The sequence below is a fragment of the Nicotiana tabacum genome, chromosome 21, assembly GCF_000715075.1.
Source record: "Nicotiana tabacum cultivar K326 chromosome 21, ASM71507v2, whole genome shotgun sequence".
Classification (NCBI taxonomy): domain Eukaryota; kingdom Viridiplantae; phylum Streptophyta; class Magnoliopsida; order Solanales; family Solanaceae; genus Nicotiana; species Nicotiana tabacum.
The window spans coordinates 48,241,253-48,265,231 of NC_134100.1; the positions used below are offsets into that span (position 1 = coordinate 48,241,253).

At 38.6% G+C, this 23,979-nt stretch overlaps 1 protein-coding gene across 1 annotated transcript in view; it reads left to right on the top strand.

Moving 5' to 3' along the window:
• The window catches only part of LOC107826888 (phospholipid scramblase family protein C343.06c), a 30,683-nt gene extending 15,315 nt beyond the window's left edge, over positions 1–15,368 (top strand). Inside the window, exons 6-12 of the mRNA XM_016653932.2 lie at positions 5,843–5,908; positions 6,025–6,081; positions 6,172–6,233; positions 12,295–12,415; positions 13,840–13,911; positions 14,452–14,558; positions 14,707–15,368. Coding sequence (XP_016509418.2) covers positions 5,843–5,908; positions 6,025–6,081; positions 6,172–6,233; positions 12,295–12,415; positions 13,840–13,911; positions 14,452–14,558; positions 14,707–14,737 — 516 coding nt within the window. The 3' untranslated portion in view covers positions 14,738–15,368. The remainder of the gene's footprint in view (positions 1–5,842; positions 5,909–6,024; positions 6,082–6,171; positions 6,234–12,294; positions 12,416–13,839; positions 13,912–14,451; positions 14,559–14,706) is intronic.
• Positions 15,369–23,979: the final 8,611 nt, after the last annotated feature.

A 23,979-nucleotide genomic window follows, 5' to 3' on the forward strand; every position in this document is an offset into this window, starting at 1 on the left:
CATTAATGAAGCCTTCACTTTGTTCAGGAAAGAATTTTTCAAAAGGTGTTTGGTAGGGAGCTTTATGACATGCCAATCCCAGCCTTATTAAATGATGTGATGCTTTGAGTTCGTAATAGATGGAGGATAGAAGTTGTGTAAAAGAAACAATTTGGTGGTCTTTTCCTGATTGAATTTCCCTTAGTTCACACTACGATGTCCATTTTAAAGTCTAGCTGGGTTTAGAGGGGCATGTCTTGCTTCTCTTTTGATCAGACTCCGAATATTTGCTTTTCTAAGGGAAAAGGGCCCTTTCTTCCACTTGGATCAGACTCATGGAATTACCTCTTCATTTGTGGTCTGAAAATCTCTTCCAAGAAGTGGGAAGTTTTTTGGGAAGACTTGTTGACTTAGATATTCAGACTATTGATAGAAGTAATTGTAAAAAGGCAAGGATTTGTATCCGAAACCCACCCTCTAAGATACCCAGGTTTCCTGATTCATCTCTAATGAAAATTCTGGTGCATTCTAGTGGGTGGAAAAGCCCTTTTCTTATGGTTCGACAAACGTGATTCTGTGAAGAAGAAAGCTAAAGTGGTGATTTTGTTCGGAGCGGATCTTTCCATGGTCTATCAACAAATGTAATAGCCTTGGAAGCTTTTCAAATTTCAAATTTTCGTGGGTCAGTCATCTCTCAAATACCTGATATTACTCCAAGTTATGTTTCTAACCCTCAAAGTATCTCTCACTTAAATTTTCACATACCGAAATATCCATATGCTATTTCTTTTGGCTCATTTAACCCTTCCCTCACGCTCTCTCAGTCACTTTCAGAAAACCCCACTTCTATAATGTCACCCGAAGCAGGCCCGACTTAAAAAATCAGCCCTCTTAACCCATAAAATCCAAATGAATCTCAGTCCATTCTTAAACCTCTTTGTTCCTCGATTATTCCCATCCCTCAGTTATGGTGCCATGCCAATTCTCTCTTAATAAACAAACCCCAAAACTTAAACCCTCTAGCCTCAGCCCATATCAACAACGTACCCAGTAAAACTCCGAATAAACGATGGATTCTTGTACTTGGCTGGGATGAATTCTTTGGCTCTATCAAGCATTCTTTGGCTCTATCAAGCAATCTGTTCTCCCACGTATTGTTTCTGATCATTGTCCTCTCATTCTTGAATGTAGGAAGTGTTTAACCTAAAATATAGATTTTGGATAAAGCAATTAAATCTGATAATAGTGCCACAAGCAACTGCAACAATCCAATTGAATAGATGTTTTTTAGAGAAAAATAAGTGAATGAGATTAACAATCATGGATGAAAAATATGTAATAGCGATAAAGAACAAGTAAAAGTAATTCTTGTTAATGATTCTATGAAGAGAGTTTGTAGTTGATCGTGATAATTCAAGGGGAAGAACAACAGTAATTCCAATATAGTAAAGTATGAATGTGTCAATCAGAATGGGTACAAATATGAAAAGAGAGGTATTTATACTCTAATCCTAACATAACTGCTCTCCTAATATCCCGCCTAGCCCTTACTCGCATTATTTGCAGTAGGTGTAAATCTAGCCGGTTACGTTTACATGGGGTGTAACTGAGGGCCGCAGTTATGTGAGGATTCTGTGTATCTCGTAGTCCGATATAATCAGGTGAGTATCCATCCGGACGCTTGTGGCTTCCCGATAGGAGGACTCCAAAGCCTCCCTTGCCCAATACAAGCTGTGCAATCTCGAAGGTGATATCTGGATCTCTGGTCTTTGGCCCAAAAGATTACGGGTGACGTAGTGTGTAGCTAGGAAATACTCGTAACGCATCATCCATCACGCTTGCCACGTGTCACAACCGTATTTTACCAATACAGATATGGTCTAGAAACCCCTCTTATTTCAAGTTCGAGAACATGTGGTTGGACCATCTTGTCTTTGTGGGACTGGTTAGCATGGTGGAATTCTTGCATTATTCTTGGCGGCCTAGTTTTCCTATTTGCCAAGAAATTAAAGTTGCTAAAGTCTAAGCTTAAATAATGGAACAAACTATTTTTTGGTCACTTGGAGACCGGAAAAAATGCCATTTTTAACAAGTAGGGATGGCAACGGGGCGATGCGGGTGCGGTGCGGTGCGGGTTTGAGCTTTTGCGGGGCGGGGCGGGGCGGCTTTAAGGTTATGCGGGTGCGGGGCGGGTTTAGATTTTTAAAAGGTGTTTAAAGCGGTTGCGGGTTTGTTGCGGGCTGCGTATTAGATCAAAATAAGTAGCTAAGTTAAGGATTTGCAACTGAAAATTTTATCTTCTACACATTTAATTCTTGAACAAACAATTTTTGGTACGTGGTTACTAATTATTACTACAAATCTTATGACAATAATCTAAAATCTTAAATATATAATTTCCCAATGTACTTTTGAGAGATAAAAAAAGTTTTGCAAAATAAATATGTATTGGATAATTGTAGTTTCCTTTTGTTTTGGAGTGTTCTTACTATTTATTAATATAAGAGTCTGAAGCCTGCAATTTTGCTAAATAAACTATAGGATCATAAATTTCGGAGCCAAAGCTAAAATCATCCCGTGAAAGAAAAATAACAGTGAAAGAAAAATAGTAATAACAGTGTCTCTCTCTAAGTAAATACTACTATATTTTATATACAAAGCAAAAATAAATGTTAGAGAAGGGAAAAAGTGAGTATATTAATTAGCAATTCACTGTCTAAAGCTGAAATGCTTTTAAAAAAATATCTAAAGAATGGAGATGAATGATGTCTCAAGTTAGAAAAAGATTTGCCACCGAATTACTCCTCACTAAAAACGGGAAAACAAATTGCTATACGGGGCGGGTTGAAAATAGAAAAACTTGTTATGCGGGGCGGGGCGGGTTGAAATCTTTGCGGGTTAAGGTTCAACCGCCCCGCCCCGCCCCGCCCCGCCCTATTGCCATAATAACAAGATCTTGGAACTTGACAAGCAAGCTGAAGAAACAGCTTTGTCAGACGAGCTTCTCTTATCCAAATCAATCTGCCAAATGGAACTTGAGGTGATTGGAGGACGTAAATCTAGTTGTCTCGAATTGAAAAGGAAACACCAATACAAGCTTCTTCCACAGAATGGATAACGCTCACAAAAAATTCAAGCAAACTGATAGGTTGGGAATTAAAAAGAACATCAACTAAGACAAGGAAGTAATTGTAAATGAGATTCTTTGCTTTTATGAGGCTCTATACAGCGAGAATGAGTCTTGGAGACCTCAATGGTCCTTTGGAAATACTCCTTGCATTTCCATTGATGAAAATAAGCTTGCATTAACCTTTTCAAGAGGAGTAGATTCTTGGAGTTCTCAAAAATAGAGACATTGAGACAGCCTCCAGCCCGGTCTTCCAGACGGCTTCTCTATGGGTATTTTCCAGAAATGTTGGTTAAATGTTAAACAAGACTTGCTGAATGCACTTAATCAAATTCACCAGTTAGAATATTTGAGAGGAATCTTGACACGAAGGAGCTCAAGGATTATAGGCCTATCAGCTTGATAGGCGGTTTCTACAAAATTCTTTCCAAGGCATTTGTCGATAGAATTAGAAAAGTGATGCCCAAGTTAGTTAACTCTTCTCAAATGACATTTCTTAGCAATAGAAACATAATTGATGCGACCTTGATCACGAATGAGTACTTGGACTCAAGGATGAAATCGGAAAATCGGGAATCATTTGTAAGTTTGACATTAAGAAAGCTTTTGATCACTTAAATTGGAAGTTCCTGTTGTATCTCCTGAGACAAATAGGTTTCAGCTTTTTAAGTGGATTGATTGGATGAGATTTTGTCTATCATCAGTTAAATTCTCTGGTCTTGTCAATGGCATACCCCGGGTTTCTTCTCCACTCAAAGGAGTCTTAGATAAGGTGATCCCCTCTCTTCTTTTCTGTTTATTCTTGTCATGAAGGGGTTTAGCAAGATGTTATACCGTGCTGGTCAGGCCAATTGGATCAGGGGTTTTTATGCCGATATTAATGGCACTGGGAGTGTTAACATCTCCCATATGATACTTTGATTTTTCTGAAGCTGAGGAACTAGTTTCGATATTGAGTGTGATACTATGTTTGACGCGTATCTGGCCTACACATTAACTTTGCAAAAATCCCTTTTTTTCCACTCAACAGTGTGACTGACATTGGCCAACTGGCAAGCGTTATGGAATGTAACATTGGATTGCTTCCCACAAAGTATCTAGGATTGTCTTTGGGAAAAACACATATCTGTGACAATATGGAATGGGTTTCTTGAGAAGATGGAGAGGAATTGATGACCTGGGAAGAAACAATATCTCTCTTTGGGCAGTAGAGTTACTTTGATCAACAGCATCCTTGAAGCCCGGCCTACCTGCACCATGTCTCTCTTCCCCGCCCCAACTTTGATGTTGAAACGGAGGGAAAAATTAAGGAGAGACTTTCTTTGGCGTGGTGACAAAGACTCCATTTCCTTTTTTTCTTGTAAATTGGAAAAATGTTACTAATCCTAAAAAGAATGAAGGCCTTGGCATCAAGAATCTCAAGTGTCACAATGAAAGTCTCTTAATGAAACGACTATGGAGGTTCAATTTGGAGGAAAATGCACTCTGGAGCAGAACCTTGATGGAAAGATTTACATTTGACAGTCCACGGTGCACCATTTCAAGGTCATCGCATTGCACTGGAGTTTGGAAACATATGCGACTCTAGTGGAACAACTTCATGGTAAACATGGAATTTCTGTTGGGAAATGGTCGGAAAATCAGGTTTTGCGAAGATGATTGGTTGGGACACATTCCTCTTAAAAGAGCAATTTCCCGATATTTAAAAAATATCCTCTTTGCATAATGCTTCAGTTGCAGATTTTTGGTCCATACATAGCTGGGATCTTTCCTTAGAGGGAACATGAATGATTGGGAAGCGGGACGGGTATGTCTTTTGCTTCAATAATTAAGCAAATGTTTTCTGACACCACATAAACCAGATATTCTTAAGGAGAAGGGACATTCCAAGGGTCTTTTCTCTGTTAAAACATGTTGCAGGTAGCTTGTCATAAGCAGCAATTTGGATGCCTTCCCATGGAACAAAAGCTGGTACAACAGAGCTCCCTTGAAGTTTTCATGTTTCGGTTGGTTAGTGGTTAGGGAGGCATGACTTAATCCTTAATCTAATTTTCAGAATAGGGGTTTTCAACTCTGCTGTAGATGCATTTTGTGTGAAGAGCCAACAGAGGATGTCTATCATCTTTTCACGCATTGTAATATCACTCGGCAGATATTGAACGTGTTTTTAGCAATACTTGGCCCCACTTGAACAATGCCTAAATCCACCTGTGACTTACTACTTTGTTGGAAAAGACACAGATTAAGCTACCCTTCTGTAAAACTTGGAACTCCAATCCCCTTGCCATCTGGTGAACTTTATGGATTGGAAGAAATTTTTTTTGAAGGCAAAAATAGAAACATACTTGGCCTTAAACATAGTTGCATTTCTTTTTTAGCTTTCTGGTGCAACCTTACCATTGTACATGATGTAGATTTTAATGATTTATCCGATAGGGGAATTGCACTCTCTGTTACTACCTTTTCTAGCACTGGCTCAGTGCAGGTTGCATTTAAAAAAGTTTCCTCATTACTTGTCCCAAAAAGGGACCCCAAAAAAGTATCAATAGATGGAAGAGCTTTTGAGAACCTGGCATTTGATACAGGTTTCACAAGTGAAGATCTTGTTGCGTTAATTGTACACTAATACCTTAAACTGACAGCAAGCTGATTCTTTTTTTTTTTTCTTTATTAGAGTGTTCCAGAAATTTTATTAAGTAACTCTTCACCTAAATGTGTTGTTTTTCTTTATTGTAGTTGCTTCGTACAAGGCGTCCACTTGTGGCTTGCATAACTGACGGCCTGGGTAATGAGCTCTTTAGGGTAAGAGATTCAAAACAGGGGTTTTCTATTGTTCATTGAGCTATCCAGTTACCTCTAGTTTCAGAATATATGTATACCCGAATATATACTTTAGCCATCTTCTCTTGTCAAATAAGGTTCGGAGGCCCTTTTGGTGGATCAACAGCTCAATTTACGCAGAGATAAATGGAAAAGTATGCACTTCTACAAGCCATTCCGGTGAATTATCATTTTTTACTAAATATATTCCAATAGTTTAAAGGTCTTGCTGTAAATGTTTCCAGGAGGTTGGTGTTGTCCACAGAAGATGGCATCTCTGGAAGAGAATTTATGATTTGTACTTGGGGTAATCTTCATTTCCAGTATTTCCACGTATTCATGTTAGTCACATATTTATCTTTCTCTGTCAAATCTCTTGTTTCGAGGGGTTGTATGATTCGAAGATCGGATTAGGTGGAGACAGTAACAATGATTTTACTAAGGGATGGTAAAATTGGTTGAATAACTTACATGGTTCATTAATTGAGAGTGGATTTAAGTTGGATTGAGGTTTTTAACATGTAAATTGAAGTCAGTTGGGTTCATAAAGCTTAAAATATTCTAATTTCACATTCTACAATGTGAAAGAGAAAAAAGTTCAAGTTTAGTGGGTGGTATGGTTATATCAAGTTCTTGAAATTTATCACATCTCCTGGTTTTTCTATAAAAAGGAGAGATGGTCGACAAGAAGGGAGCAACCTTTGGGCTTTACCTTATTACCGGGTAACATTTTCTTCTAGAACTTGTTAAATCATACTTAGGTAATAGACATTTTACATCAGACACCTCCTTTTTCAAATAAATATCGTGCTTTTCATCTATAGCCATCGCAAATCCATGTTCACTTTGCTAATATGAAATATCTTGTTACTTATTTTCTACGAAGAAAAGTTTTTTTATTCCACCTTTTGCACTTCCGTCTAAATTAACCAAATTTAACCCTTATTTTGGATCCATTCATAAAAATTAGTATGCAATTCGAACCGTAATTTAGTAAATATGGAGAGTCAGTTAAATCCTGAAAATTATTTAAAACTTGAACCAGGATATTGCTTGAGATGAATTATGATTTAGGCTGTCGACTTGAGAGAACTAGTAAAGATTTTTGAAGTTTCTATCTTAAACTTAGTTAATAGGTAGCTGGAACTAGGTAGCAGTTGAATTCAATAGCTATGACCGGGCTTCTATGGTAAATGTCTACTGGTGCTTGTTGGTAAGATGGTAGACAGATACAATCGAATGCAGGAAGGAGACTGTGAGAATGCACGGGAGAAAAATCTATATTATTGATTTTCTAAAGTGTTGTACAACGCCCTATTTATATACAGTGATTACATAATAATAGTATCTACTTCCTGATGTGGGACACTATACATGACTAACTACTTAATACTCCCCCTCAAGCCGGTGCATATAAATCATATGTACCGAGCATGTTATAGATGTAACTAATACGAGAACCAGTAAGAGACTTAGTGAAAATATCTGCTAGCTGATCGTTCGACTTCACAAACTTTGTAATAATATCTCTTGAGAGTATCTTTTCTCTGACAAAGTGACAGTTGATCTCAATGTGTTTAGTCCTTTCATGGAACACCGGATTTGACGCAATATGAAGAGCAGCTTGATTATCACACACCAGTTCCATCTTGCTGATTTCTCCGAACTTCAACTCCTTGAGCAACTGCTTGACCTAAACTAGCTCACACGTTGCCATAGCCATGGCTCGATATTCTGCTTCGGCGCTAGATCGAGCAACTACATTCTGTTTCTTGCTTTTCTAAGAGACCAAATTACCTCCTACTAGAACACAATATCTAGACGTAGAACGTCTATCAGAAAGTGATCCTGCCCAATCAGCATCTGTGTACCCAACAATCTGCTCGTGGCCTCGATCCTTGAATAGTAATCCTTTGCACGGAGCTGACTTTATATATCGAAGAATGCGAACAACTGCATCCCAATGACTATCACACGGAGAATCTATAAACTGACCTACAACACTCACCGGAAAAGAAATGTCAGGTCTAGTCACTGTTAGGTAATTCAATTTGCCAACCAACCTCCTATATCTCGTAGGATCTCTAAGTGGCTCCCCCTGTCCTGGCAGAAGCTTAACATTCGGATCCATAGAAGTGTCAACAGGTCTGCAGTCCATCATTTCAGTCTCCTCAAGTATGTCTAAGGCATACTTTAGCTGTGAAATAACAATACCTGAGCTAGACTGAGCGACCTCAATACCTAGAAAAGACTTCAATCTGCCCAGATCCTTAGTCTGGAAATGCTGAAAGAGATGCTGCTTCAGATTAGTAATACCATCCTGATCATTGCCAGTAATAACAATATCATCAACATAAACCACCAGATAAATACAAAAATTAGGAGCAGAATGCCGATAAAACACAGAGTGATCAATTTCACTACGAGTCATGCCGAACTCCTGAATAACTGTGCTGAACTTACCAAACCAAGCTCGAGGGGACTGTTTCAAACCATATAGTGACCTGCGCAATCGGCATACAAGACCATTAGACTCCCCCTGAGCAACAAAACCAGGTGGTTGCTCCATATAAACTTCTTCCTCAAGATCACCGTGGTGAAAAACATTCTTAATGTCTAACTGATAAAGAGACCAATGACGTACAACAACCATGGACAAAAAGAGACGAATAGATGTTACTTTAGCCACGGGAGAAAAAGTGTCACTATAATCAAACCCAAAAATCTGAGAGTATCTTTTTGCAACAAGACGAGCCTTAAGCCGATCAACCTGGCCATCCGGGCCGGCTTTGACTGCATAAACCCAACGACGACCAACAATAGACTTACCTGAAGGAAGAGGAACAAACTCCCAAGTGCCATTCGCATGTAAAGCAGACATCTCGTCAATCATAGCAGACATCTTGACTGCATAAACCCAAGGACAACTAACAATAGACTTACCTGAAGGAAGAGGAACAAGCTCCCAAGTGCCATTCGCATGTAAAGCAGACATCTCGTCAATCATAGCCTGTCGCCATTCCAGTGTTATCAAATGCGCGCTTAAAGCCCTGAAGCGAGGCTCAAAACATGTTGAGCGCTTCGCCTCGCTTAGCAAGCGCTTCAGTGTGATCATCAAGGTTCTAAGACATACTTTTCTTTGCCAATTAGTGCAATCCTTAAGAGGCGACACTAAACAATTGATATTTTACTTTATCATAAATTTTCTTCAATTACTTTGTCCATATATTCGGTATTCATACTTATAGTTATTAGTCTTGGACTACACATACATATTTGTTATTTTTCTCTATTTGCGCCTTTTTTATTAAAGCCCACGCTTTATTTGCTCTTTGTGCTTAAAGCCCCAACAAACCTTAGAGCTTTTTTTGCGCATTTCTCCTTTGATAACACTGCGCCATCCTGGATGAGATAGTGCCTCACCTGTAGACTTAGGGATATAAACAGTGGACAAAGATGATATAAAAGCATAATGAGGTGATGACAGACGATGATAACTTAAACCGACATAATGGGGATTAGGATTAAGTGTGGATCGTACACCTTTGCGTGCGGAGTGCAATTGGTCGACTAAGAGGAGACAAGTCCGCAACAGGTGCAGAATCTGATGCAGGACGTGAATCACCTGCGCCTGATGCTAGACGTGGACGACGATGATAAGTCAAGAGTGGTGGAACTGCAGAAGGTTGAACTGGACTGGGTGGTGGAGCTGGAGCTATAGGTGGTGGAGCTGCAACTGGAGCTGTAGGTGGTGGAGTTGGAGTTGCAGAGGAAGATGAATGGGAGATAGTGACTGAATTTCCAAAAGATGAAACTGGTAACACCTCAGAAATATTTAAGTGATTACCTGGACCTGTGAAGTATGATTGGGTTTCAAAGAAGGTAATATCAGCGGACATAAGGTACCGCTGGAGGTTAGGAGAATAGCATTGATACCCCTTCTGCGTCCTCGAGTAACCCAGTACCAATGATCCGCCCCGTACTGCGTTCCTGTATAAAAACAAGGTCATCAAGAAATAAAACAGTGCATTTAAGTGATTTGGCTAAGCGACTAACGGCTATGAGATTAAAAAGGACTACTGGGAACATAAAGAACTGAATCTAAAGATAAGGAAGGAAGTGGGCTTGCTTGACCTATTGCAGTTGCCATGGTTTGAGACCCATTGGCCATTGTGACTATTGGAAGAGATTGAGAATATGAAATAGTAGTGAAAAGAGATTTGTTACTAGAAATATGATCAGATGCACCTGAATCAATGACCCAAGAATCGGATGATGAAGATTGGGAGACACAAGTCACGCTATTACCTGTTTGAACAACGGAAGCTATCTCTGAAGATGTCTATTTACATGCTTTGTATTGAAGAAACTCAATATAATCCGGTAGATTGACCATCCAACTATTCATAGTATTGGATCCCATTTCGCTACAACCAATTTTTCAAATTCTTGACCAACAGTTGTATGGTTAACCGTGGAATGCCAAGTCAGAACAAGTTAAGCTAGAGCCTCCTTTTTTTTTCTTAGTTAGATGAAGTTGGACACAAAAGCAAGCTGAAACTTGGATACGGTTGCCGGAAAATCTGGAAATTTTCGCCGGAAACTAGAAATAATTGCCGGAAAAATAAAAAATCGTTGGATTTTGGTGTAACCTGGATGCTGTCCTCAAGAAGTTTTGTCGGAAAGTGGTCGGAAAGCCGGCGCGTGGGACAGACGCGCCGACAAATCTCTCGCTACTGACGGTGCGTGTGAGCGCGTGAGACGTCCTTTGCCGGAGATTCTGGCTGGGGTTTGCTCGCCGGAGGATGCTTAACCTTGTGGTGGTATTGGTTTTCGCGCAACACCAACAGAAAAGGGACCGACGCCGGACAGCCACCGGAATTCGCGCAGTGACTTTTTTTTTTCTTCCCGGAGTCGCTGGTATTTTTGCACAGCGATGAATCTCTCACGTTAGCTCTGATACCATGTGAGAATGCACGGGAGAAAAATCTGTATTATTGATTTTCTAAAGTGTTGTATAACGCCCTATTTATATACAGTGATTACATAATAATAGGTATCTATTTCTCGATGTGGGACATGACTAACTACTTAACAAAGACATTTTACCCATGGCTTTTTTAAATGATTGAGAAACTATCTTAGCTTATCAGTATAAGAAGCAAATTGCTGCCGATTTACTTTAGTGAACTTTCACAAACTTGTTGTCTTAACCAGCTATCCATATTGACAGCTAGATTAGCGATATAGGTATGTTATCTGCCTGAATCTGCAAATGTCACTTCAGATTCAGATATTGCAGGTATTAGAATTTGAATCAGAAGATCTGCCAGTAGATGTGATGAAATTAGTCATCATTAAGAGATATAAGCTTCCTTTATGATTTTGAGCCCTTTTTCGGGGTTGGATCATAAACTACTGAACCTGACCAGGCCATCGGAGAACCTTCAGTTACATTTACCAAATCATTCTTATCAACTCATAATAGATAACCATTCTTTACTTTGTTTTGGCGATTTTTGTGAAGTGGCAAGTCTAAGTTTACATTAGATCCAATATTAGGAGTTTGCTTTTTACAATCTTGTTAGAGATTTTTGTGTCAGTAGAAATACACTCCTTGTATTGGAGAACCTAAACTATTGTTTACATCTTTTTCTTACTATGCCATCTAAATCATCGATGACTCCAGGGCTATATTGTGAGTTGAGGGGCCAAGGCTCCGACAGGACCTGGAGCCCGAATAAATCTTCCGATAAGGAGTTTGAAGGGCCCGGAAGAGGAAGTTCTTGCATTCCCTCCACTCAAAACCAAAACAAAAGAGAAAAGATAAAAAATTGTGGATATGATTCCACCTTCTAGTATTTATTGAATATGGGGGTTTATTTGGATTCCACCTGTGCTTCTAATTTACTTTTAATTTTTCTTTCTTTATTTTGAACTGTTAATTTCTTTCTTTATTTTGAACTCTTAATTTCTTCCCTTTGTTTTCTTTCTCTGTTGTGTTCATCTAACTTTTTAGTTCTTCTCTATGTTGAACTTGTGTTTCGAAATTTTGTTTAGTAATAAGCTAGAGTAACTATGCAGTCTTTTATTTATTCCAAGTCTCTAATTGCTTTTGTTGCCTCAATTTCATTTACATTATTAACTTATTCTAAGTTTAAAATTAATTATTTATTTTAATAACTTAAATTTCAGAATAGGAAAATTAAAAAGTAGAAAATAAAAAGAAATTATGCGGGGCGGGTTGAAGATGTACAAAAATGCTATGCAGGGAGGGGTGGGTTGAAATTTTGTGGGTTAAGCCTCAACTTGCCCCGCCCCGCCCCACTGCCACCCCTAACTAAGAACATGTCTATCACATGTTGTAGGAATAAGCAGTTCGCTGTTGTTGAAAATCCTGGCTTCTGGAATTGGACATTTACTTTGAAGGACATCGATGGGAAGGTGCTGGCTCAGATAGATCGTGATTGGAGGGGTTTTGGTTTTGAGGTGATTCTTTATTTTCGAGCTTTTAATGATATTTATCTGAGGATGCATGAATCAGAATGGTTCTACATACCAGGGAAAGCACTTTATGTCTTTGTCATGAAGTTGAATGTTTCTACTTTCTAGGCTAAACTTTTTATTGTCTTCTTTGGTCTAAGGTACTTCCTAGTCAAAATTCTGCGTTTATAGCTGTTTATTATTTCTCATTTTCCCTCACATTGTGGTACACCCCCGCCCCAACTAAAGTCGAATATTCAACTACACACGTAACCTTTTCGGGTCCTATTACCCTCCTGAACTATAAAGTGAAATTAACACACCCTTGACTGATGATGTGGTACAGAGTTTGTGCTCACTCTCTTGGAGGTGTGAGGCCAAAATGAGTTAAAAGCTGACTAATATGTAGACGTGTCATTTTTCAATTGGCCACTTTATATTTAGTTACATCAAAATAACTATTACTAAAACTGAAACTGATGTATCTTTTTTTCCTTTCTTTTTTTTTTCTTTTTTGAAATATAATCAAAATTTCTATTTTTCTTTCTTTTACCTTAAACTAGTACTTAATATTTTCCCTTTCATCTATCATCTCAAACTTCCCTCTTTCACCAGATCGGCCGACTACCCCACATTAAATGGTGAATCACTGTCGGCTTATGATCAATATTCTGAAAAAAATTCCAATTGCTTAAAGAAATACTTTTGCCTTTTTTGGCCTAGTACATGTTTTCTGATGAATTCAAGTGTACAGCATTCATTCGATCCGGTAAAATGAGACTAAATGGCAAAATTGCAGACCATCTTGACATGAAAGTAAAGAAGAATAGTTTGCAATTTCTGAAACTAATCGAAAATTGGATAATACTGTTGAACCTCCATCGTCGTCCTTCCACTGTAAAACCCAAGAAACCCATCCCAATTCCAGACAGGAAAGAGAGAAGATGGGTGTGAAAGAAAGAAAGAAAATGAAAAAATAAACAAAAAGGAATGTAAAAAGAAAAAAAAGGAAAAGAATGAGAAAGAAAAATGAAAAAAATTATAAAATATACACCAGAGCGTGTATCTTGTACCAGAAATCTGGATGTTCAGTATCAGGGTGATATTAATTCCATTTTTAAATAGTTCGGGGGGGGGGGGGGTATACCCCCACAAAGATTGTGTGTGTAGTTGGAAATCAGACTTTAGTTCGGGGGGTACTTATGCCTTTTCCATATGTGTCTCTTCTGCTGCATAATCAGATTTCAGTTCATCATTTCAGTTGATAACTGAAGAAAATAGAATGTCCTATAGATTTGAACGACATGCAAAGCTTTATGGTGGACCTGAAAACATTTTTGTGAACTGTTTTGGGCCTGTTGGAATACTTACTACCTCAGCTTCCATTATTTTTTATGACGAAGAATTAATGTTTGTTGTTTGTATGACAGATTTTCACTGATGCTGGCCAGTATGTGATTCGGTTCGGGAATGCATATACTAGTATTTGTCCTGTTACAGGGGTAAAGCACTTCTACTAAATTTAAAACCTTCACTTATTTTTTCCATTTACTCATAAGCGGAGAAAACACCTGTACTAAAATCTTAAACCTTCACTTATTTTTCCAATTATTAATAAGCATTCCCCCCCCCCCAACCAAAATAAAAATAAAAATAAAAAAAATAAAAACCAAAAGAAAATAAAAATAAAGAGCAAAAAAGAAAGAGAGGAAAAACTCCCTATTTTCATGTGGTTAGATTGTGTGAGGCGCTAGAAAGTATATTGGCCTTTCATGCTGTGGTATATTGTAGTGTCCGAATTCAACTATCAAACAATCTTTTGTAGACTAGTTTACCAAAAGAATAGTCGACGGTGAATCCGTCGCGGGAAGAGCTGAAAATTGTTATTAACTTGTGTCAAATAGTTTATTGGTTGCTGTGTTATGTGAATGTGTGTTGAGATCATCTTGAGCGAGCTAGAAATGCAAGGTGGCATATATTGTGACAAGTGGCTGGTGTTTATCAGTTGTTTTGAAATGATTCCTTTTTCTTTATTAATGTAGATTCAAGAGTTGGAAGTAGCTCGCCCATTAATCCTATCAGAAAGAGCAGTAGCTGTTGCGCTTGCTATATCTCTGGATAATGATTATTTTTCAAGACATGGAGGCTGGTGAGTAATTTGGTAATCGCTATTTATCCTGTGTTTGCATAACTAATGAACTGTTTACCCATTACGAGGAAAGCTGCACATATGCTGGCACAGTATTGCTTTTTGAGAACTGACTGCTAACTTCAAGTCAAATTTGATTTATTCTCAGGGGAATACCATTTGTTGTAGTTAGTGAATGAGATTAAATATGTAAACTTAACTAGAAGATGTATAGAGCACCAAAGTGGGAGTAATCAAGACCGTGTTTTCTCAAGATCTCTACAGTATTCTTCATTATGTTTTAGATCATCCTACTGGTCAAAGCGATCATCATCCTCATGAAAAAGATCATCCTGCTGTAAGAAAATGCTGTTCGGTCAGGTACTCACTGGTTCCTCTTTCAAGTATTAGTCTCTGCTGTTTGTTGGTCTTCTAGGTTTTGCTACACAGCTTGTTGTGATGATGATGATGTTCGGAGAAGTCTTCGCGCTGGAGTAAGCTCCCTCCATCTTAATGTTTTTGATGGGGCTCGTTACGTGATACCAATGCATTTTAGCTAAAAACTTTGACTTGCTGTTTATGCCCTTGAACTTGTTGTGCTTTCTCTACTGACAATCGACACACGAAATGTTCTGTCAATGTCAATTTGATAGGTATATCGGCTGAGAATTTTAGCGTTCCTGGACTACTTGGAATCATACATTTTAAAGTATTATCATAGGTTCAATTATCAATTATGTACTTTACTGTAACACTGTAAAATTACCAATGCACAATTGTCTTACCAGATGTTAATTTTTGATTTGTTCGGTAATTAACCAACAAGATATATACCTATTGCTTACTCCGTCACTGTAATCAGGAAATATCGTAATGACATTTTACCTGTTGTAATCATTGGGTAGACATATTCAGGCTTGTCTTGGGGGCGGCATCTACTTGTGCAATCCCAGTCTCCTCCGTGATGTAATTAGTGTTTCAATAGGTGGATGATTCGGGTTAAGTCCTCCTACCTTTTGCTGGCCTTACATATTCATTGGTCATTCTGTTTGTCCATATTTATTGCCATCTCGGTTGTTCTCGAAAAGGTTCTTATGTCTTACTCTGGGTGCACGAATGACAAGTGCAAACGTCACACATCCATCACTTGCCTATAGTTTAGGTGGTACTAACAAGATGTCGCTAAGGTAAGGAATCTCGTGTAGCAGCATGTTGCACTGATGATTTGAACCTTGTTCATATTTTAGTAGGTAAATGCCCCATGAAGGAATTATGTATGGCCGCCAAGAGTTGGATGTCATGGTCCATTATCAACTACAACTGGCTTCATAGCTGCACTCACAACGAGAAAGCAGTGGCATCGACTTTTGTTCTTCCAAGGAAAGAGTATAACATACACTGGGTGTGTATAGATGAGTGCCCACTTGCTGGGAGAAAGTTATTCACTCCATTCTATCCCTTCTCCTGTATGAATCAACATCGTTCCATTTCCCAATATGTCCACCCAAGGAAATATGTCAAACTTAAATACCAAAATTAGTGGAATCCTCTTTGTTAGGTTCAAAAGTTTCCTAAAAGAGTTAATCCTACAAATCATGCATCGAGCGTAGCTGATATGCAATTGCATCTAGTTGATTGGAAGGGCAAAGGTTACTATATCAGATGGTCAAGGCATTCTGGGACAGGCAAAATTACGACGAGTCGTCTTTATTTCTTTTGCTGTTATGTTAAAAGTGAAAAATGGTCATTGCAGGTGTCATTTTCGTAGTAGAGAGGGCTTGTCATCAAATGTTTGAGAAGCTACACTTATTTTCTAAACCTTTTGTCAGGTGGCGTATGAGGGAATCCTAAAGTACGTTCCAAATTTCACTTGTATGGAGGATTTATTTTCAGTCAATTTTTTTTTGTAGTTCCGAAACTACAAGATACGGCTTCCGAAACTCAGCTAACATGGCCCCCACCCTCCCCCAAAAGAAATCTATATATTTATATCTATCTATGTATACAATATTAATATTAAAAGTATTAAAAGTGAGAAGCCTTAAAGCTAAAATTAAATTACAAAAAACCCATAACATTTAAATAACTATTTTACCATCAATTTAATTCCCACAAGATTTATTAATTAATCTATTTTTGATAACCCAAAGGTCACTTCTTAAATTTTAAGAGATGCATCTTTCCCTCTTCTTTTTCCAACCTCTCGTGACTTCCCTCCCTCCGGTCTATAATAAGTGATTTTTTGGCTTTTTAATTTTAGTCCAAAATAAGTCTTCTTTTATATAATCAAGAAGGAATTAACTTTATTTTTTCAAAATTTGCCATTATTTACACATCCCAATGTGTCAAGTTAACCATATGCAAATTTTAATTAAGGTTAATTTAGTCAAAGTATCTTTTTTCTTTATGAGTTAGTATTTTCTTAAGGGGTGTGCCAAAAATAAAAAAGTTACTTATTATGGACCGAAGGGAGTATAATAAAACTGATCTCATCATATTAAACTACAGACTGATATCCTCCTCTTTATCATCTTTGTCCGTTCTATGAGGTTACATAGTCATTGATTTCTTTATTATCCACGGATAATTATTTGTGAGAATTTCAGCGAAGTTAAAAGTTAACATTAATATTCTTTTAAATAACTTAAATATTTTATTTAAAAAAGGGGAGCTCGGTGCACGAGGTATCCCGCATTCACGCAGGATCTGAGGAAGGGCCACACCACAAGGGGTGTCATATAGCAGCCTAACCTGATGCAATCATCAATGGTTGATTCCACGGTTCGAATTCGTGACCTATAGGTCACACGGAGACAACTTTACAATTTACTTCAAAGCTCCCCTTCTAACTTAAATACTTTACCGTTGCTCTAACTTTTTTTAATAGGTCATGGGTTCGAGCCATGGAATCAGCCACTGATGTTTGCATCAGGGTAGACTGCTTACATCACATTCCTTGGGATGCGGCCCTTCCCCCTCACCCTGCTTGAATACGGGATGCTTTGTGCATCAGATTGTCCTTTTTTAAAGATAATATTTAAGTTATTTAAAAGGATATTTATGTTAACTTTTAACTTCGATGAAATTCTCATAAATGATTATCCATAGATAATGAAGAAATCGATGACTATGTAACCTCATAGAACGAACAAAGATGATAAAGAAGAGGATATCAGTCTCTAGTTTAATGTGACTACCCCTTTGCTAAACAGATCCATATATCTAAACTTGAGGAAGCCATCTCTTGTATTTTTGGAACTATAAAAAAAATGACTGAAAATAAAGCATCCATACAAGTGAATTTTGGAACGTACTTTAGGATTCCCTCATACGCCACGTGACAAAAGGTTTAAAAAATAAATGTAGCTTCTAAGTATCTTTCCTAACTTTGTGTGGGGATTACCCTTTAGGATTGGTTTAATTGCATTACATGTACTATGTGAAAAGATATGTACACGAGTTAACGAGTGTGTATACAAGCTTATCTGTGGTAATTGATCGGATTCGAATCTTAGACTATCAATATGCCATGAATTGAAGTTGTTGTTATATGAAGCACATTTCATTGTTGGTTTACTTTCAGCACTCTTGTGTTATTGTTGAAATTCTTGTATATATTATTTTTGAGCCGTGAGCTATGTATTGTTGAGGCATTGGTATTATTGTTTGAGCAGTGTTGTGGCATATGGGCATGTGGTGTGCGGTTGATTATTGTGTTGTGATTGCGATGCACATGCAACGACATAAAATTGGTGTGTATATTGATACGCATGTGACAAGATAAGGGCTTATGCGTGTGTTGCTAATGAGGGGATATACTTCATTTTGATGCACACACGGCGAGATAAGAGGGCTAAAGCACGTGAAGCTATTTCGGAAAAAAATATTTTAATATGTGAAGCTCACGTGACCGCATAAAGATGATTTGTGAATTGTGACTTGTGATTTGTAATTATGACGTGTGGTACCTCGGGGTGATTCTTGTTGTTATTTTTGTGATTGGTATGACCTGATGAGTTGAACTTTTCATTGTTTTTCTTAATTGACTTCACTTTGTTTATTGCTTGCTTTAGTTAATTTGTCGTGTTGTTACATGTTTACCCTATGTTGCCATTTATTGATTTTGCATTCCGTTGTTAGCTATATATTGATATTCTGCACAAGTTTTAAATCTAGTAAGTGTCTTGACTTGAACCTCGTCACTACTCCACTGAAGTTGATTACGATACTTACTGGGTATTATTTGTGGTATACTCATACTATGCTTCTGCACATTTTTGTGTAGATCCAGGCACCTCTGAGCGAGCTGGTCGTTAGGGAGCTGACTATTAGAGTTGTTGTGGAGATTTGAAGGTATACCTGTATGCCCGCTCGCAGGTCTTGGAGTCCCCTTCTATTATCCTTTTGCTACTGTTTACTTTATTTCCAGACAATATTGTATTTATAGATTCCTAGTGTACCCTCGTAGAGCTTATGACTTTGTACTACCGATCTTGGGGATATATGACTTTTGTATTCCGCTATTGGTTTTGTTATGGCATTTTTTCAGCTTTATTTTAATAGTTAAATGGTTTAAATCAGTTAATCTCATTATGTGTTAGGCTTACCTATTCTTAGAGATTAGGTGCCATCACGATCCTCAAGGTGAAATTTTGGGGTCGTGACATTTTTAGTTATCTCCAATTTAAAATTTTTCACATGTCGTAGACTGCCCATAGATTTTTGACTTAACGCATCAGCCACAATGTTTGCCTTTCCGGGGTGGTATAGAATATCAACATCATAATCCTTTAACAATTCAAGCCATCTCCGCTGCCTTAAATTCAACTCTTTTTGCTTGAATATGTATTGCAAGCTCATATGATCTGTAAATATATCAACATGAACTCCATACAAATAATGATGCCATATTTTCAGAGAGAAAATAACCTATGCTAACTCCAGTCATGCATCGGGTAATTCTTTTTCATGCTTTCTTAGTTGTCTCGAAGCATAGGCAACAAATCTACCGTGCTGCATCAAAACACTACCCAATCCCACTCTAGAAGCATCACAATATATAACATAACCCTCTGATCCTTCAGGAAGGGATAAAACTGTGCTGAGGTTATCCTATTCTTTAACTCTTGTCAGCTCTTTTTACATGTATCGATCCACTGAAATTTAGCTGCATTTTGCATCAACTTCCTCAATAGAGCAGCAATGTATAAGAAATTCTCCACAAACCTTTGGTAGTAACCAGCTAAGCTCAAGAAACTACGTACCTCTATAGAGTTGTGGGCCTTGGCCAATTCTTTACCGCTTCGATCTTTTGATTATCGACCTTAATGCCCTCATCCGAGACAACATGCCAAAGAAAAGTCACCGAGTTCAACCAGAACTCGCACTTAGAGAACTTTTCATACAATTTACGATACCAGATTGTGCGTAAAACCGTTTGCAAATGCTCTGCATGCTCTGCTTTTGATCGAAAATACACCAAAATATCATCTATGAATACGATCACAAAGATATCCAAAAATGGTTCGAACACGCGATTCATCAGATCCATAAAAGTCGTTGGTGCATTAGTTAGGCCATAAGATACAACAAGGAACTCGTAATGGCGTGTTTTCGGAACATCTTCTTCCTTGACTCTTAATTGATGATATCCAGATCTGAGGTTAATTTTTGAGAAATACTTGGCACCTTGCAATTGGTCAAACAATTTGTCAATCCTTGGAAGCGGATACTTGTTCTTAATGGTTACCTTGTTTAGCTGTCGATAATCAATACACATCCTCAATGAACCATCCTTCTTACAAAAAATAATATCGGGGCACCCCACGGGGAAGTGCTGGGTCGGATGAAGCCCTTATTTAGAAGACCCTTTAGCTGAACTATCAGTTCCTTCAACTCAGCAGGAGCCATCTTATACGGAGGAATAGATATCGGTTGCGTATCGAAAATCACATCGATAACAAATTCGATTTCCCTCTCGGGAGGAATACCCGGGAGCTCATCAAGAAATATGTCGGGAAATGCATTAACAACCGGGACTGACCGGAGGGTTGGATGCTTTGCCTTCGTATTTTGCACCCGCACTAGATGACACATACATCCTTTCGAGGTCATCTTTCGAGCCTTAAGGCAAGAAATATAGTTTCCCTTAGGTATTGCAACGTCACCCTTCCATTCAACAACGGACTCTCCTGGAAATTAAAGCGAACAACATTCTTCAAACAATCCACATTAGTATAACAAGAAGCCAGCCAGTACATTCCCATAATAACATCAAATTCCACCATCTCTAATTCATTCAAATCGGATAAGGTATGGTGATCATAAATCATCATATCACAACCTTGATACACCCGCCTAACTATCACTGACTCACCTATGGGCATAGACACTTCATATAACTGACGTAACAATTTAGGTTCTTTATCACATTTACCAGCAACAAATGGGGTAATATACGACAAAGTAGAACCTGGATCTATCAAAGCATACACATTAATGGAGAATACGAATAGTATACATATAACCACATCCGGTGATGACTCTATATTGTGTTGTCCTGACAATGCGTAGATGCGGTTCTGTTGTCCACTCGAGCTAGATGCTCCAGTTCTACCTCTACCTCTCTCAATCGATGGTTGCATGCCTTGCTGTAATGACCCGACCGGCCGTTTTAAGTATTTTAACCCCATTTTTCCTGTTTGATGCTTTGCATATGTGTAATTGTGGTTATGTGACTTGTCGGGGTAGTTGGTTTGGTTTCGGGGAAGTTTTAGAGTAAATTGGGACACTTAGTCCCTAGGTTGCATGCTTAAGTTATGAGAATTGACTAGAGTTTGTGTAAGGCCCTGTAAAAGTTCGCCAAGGATTTAAGGTTTTATGGTGCTGAGGTAGGATAATGTGTTTAGAAGGTTGTAGAATACATTGCGGAGTTGGTGGAAAATTTGCAGAATATGGCATTTTTGCGGTCCATTATGCGGTCGCAGATCTATTTCGCTGACCGCAGAACCATCGCGGATTGAACTAGGAGAAACTTGATTTTGAGGGCCATTTCATGGTGCAATGTGCACCCGCAGATTCGTTTCATGGATCGCATGCCAGTCACATAATCTGCATGGGAAAATTTGGAAGGAGATTCTACGGTCCAGTGTGCGACCGCAAAATTAATACGCGGACTACAGAATCGGTCGCAGTCTTGATCAGGCCGACCCATATTTTTGGAAACTATTTCGCGGTGCAGTTCGCGGACCGCACAACCTTTCTGTGGCGCATTCTGCGATTGCAAATTTGGTTCGGAGGGTCATTTTTGAGAATTTTCTAACCCAACCCTATTTTAATAAAAGGTATCATGGGTCATTTTGGAAGGCATAAGCGGATATTTTTAGAGTGAGGGGAGTAACTTAGTGAGAGAGGGAGGGAGAAGCTCCAACATTCCTACCCTTCAAACTCTTGCTCAAATCTTGGGGATTCAAGAAGGAAAACTCTTAAGTCTTCTACTAAAGAGGTAAGACCTTACCCCTAGCTCACGTGCAATGTCCTATCATGCATTTATGAGTAAGATTTTATTCTTTTGGGATTTATGGGATGGTGATCGAAAGCCTAAGCCCTCTATTTCGAATTTGGGGTGTGTGAGAGGAATGTGAGATGTGGTTCTTGATGTGGGGGTGTGTCGTTGGGTATGCATGTATCGATGAAGGTGATATGGGGGTGGTTGAACACTCAGGGGTGGATTGTTGTTTGAAATTGGTTGTGGGGTGAAGAAACTCCATTATAGAACCTTGTAGTCAAATTTGCACCCTTAGTGTTTGATGAAATGCCAATAATGGCTAAGTCTATGAATGCCTCCCTAATGATTGTCCAATTTGGTTATGTTTCTATAGATTGAAGGTTCTAAGTGTCAGGCCCCGAACCTAGGAGCGAGACAAGCACCCGGTGCCTCACCTAACCTGGCGTACCAAATTGCGACTAAGGGACTCTGAACATATAATGTCATACTTTGGCCATGGGGCCACCTTGCAAGACAATTTGCGAAGCAAAATATAAAATTGAATGGAAACTAGCGCTAACTAAACATCAATATAAAGCTAGGCTGAAAAGGCCGTCATAGCTACTACAGCTGACAAACCACCAAATTATACATACCAGGCCTACAAACCCAACATACTGCACTAACCAACAGGATATGTCTACAAGCCTCTACTGATAGATGTACTATGATCGGAACAGGGCCCCGACCTACCCATAACATATATATAGATATACATAAGATGTACACAAAAACTCTAGACCTGGCAACTCCGAAAGACGTAGAGCTTACCGATCAGGCTGAACTCGGGAAACACCTACTGAGGAGGTCTACCCGTCTGTCTGTCTGAACCTGCACGCATGAAATGCAGTGCCCCCAGAAAAGGGACGTCAGTACGAAATAATGTACCGAGTATGTAAGGCAATAAAATAACTGAAAGCTGAAACTGAACTGATAATATGATAACTGAAATTAATTGGGAGTCAAAGATGGTCTGGAGATATACTTACCTGCTGATACTGACTCAACTCTCTCAATATATTAAGTAAAATAAATGGCCGGCCCTATAAGGCTCGGTGCGTGTAAATGCTCGGCCGTAGTAGGCTCGCTCATAGGCGCTCGGCCATACTGGGCTCTGTATCTCGGCCATCCTGGGCTCGCTCATAGGCGCTCGGCCACAGTAGGCTCGGTATATATAACTTACCATCTGATCAGAGGTTGCCCAATAGGGGCCTGCCCACCGATTATAGCTCGATGGTGGTGAAAATAGTGTAATACTGTATATATATATAGACCCTCTGCTCTCTTGACTGAATAAAGACAAAACTAAACTGAATATGAAGTCCCGATAAGGAATAATATTGTAACTTATGAGACTAGAATAATGTGAATGAATTCATGAATACGAACTTCTCTTTATGTCTCATTATTAACACATGTAGCTACGAGATCATGCCAAAATGAAGGAAGGGCTTAGCCTTAACATACCTTATCACAATCTTTCCAATCACCAAGTTGAACTCACCTCTTCGCACCTTAATCTACAAGAATGATAATAATACTATCTTTAAGTTACGAAAGGTACAACTATCGCACAACGAACGACAAACTTATTTTGTATTAAAACGGGCAGCATCTCCCCTATAATCCTTACTTCCTCCAAATTCAAGATAACACCAACAATACAAGAACAGAACAATAACAACATATATACACCATTTTTCAGCCCTATATACGCCATCAAATACTACAAAACAGCCCAACACACCCCAATCTCTTCATACACAAAACGACCACCGTAGTAGTGCCAAACGACCCGGAAATGTTATGACGAATGACCAGACAACCACCCTACATTTATATGGTGTTTCTACACCCCCTTCCTCCTCCAAAACTCCACAAAACAGTAGTAAAACA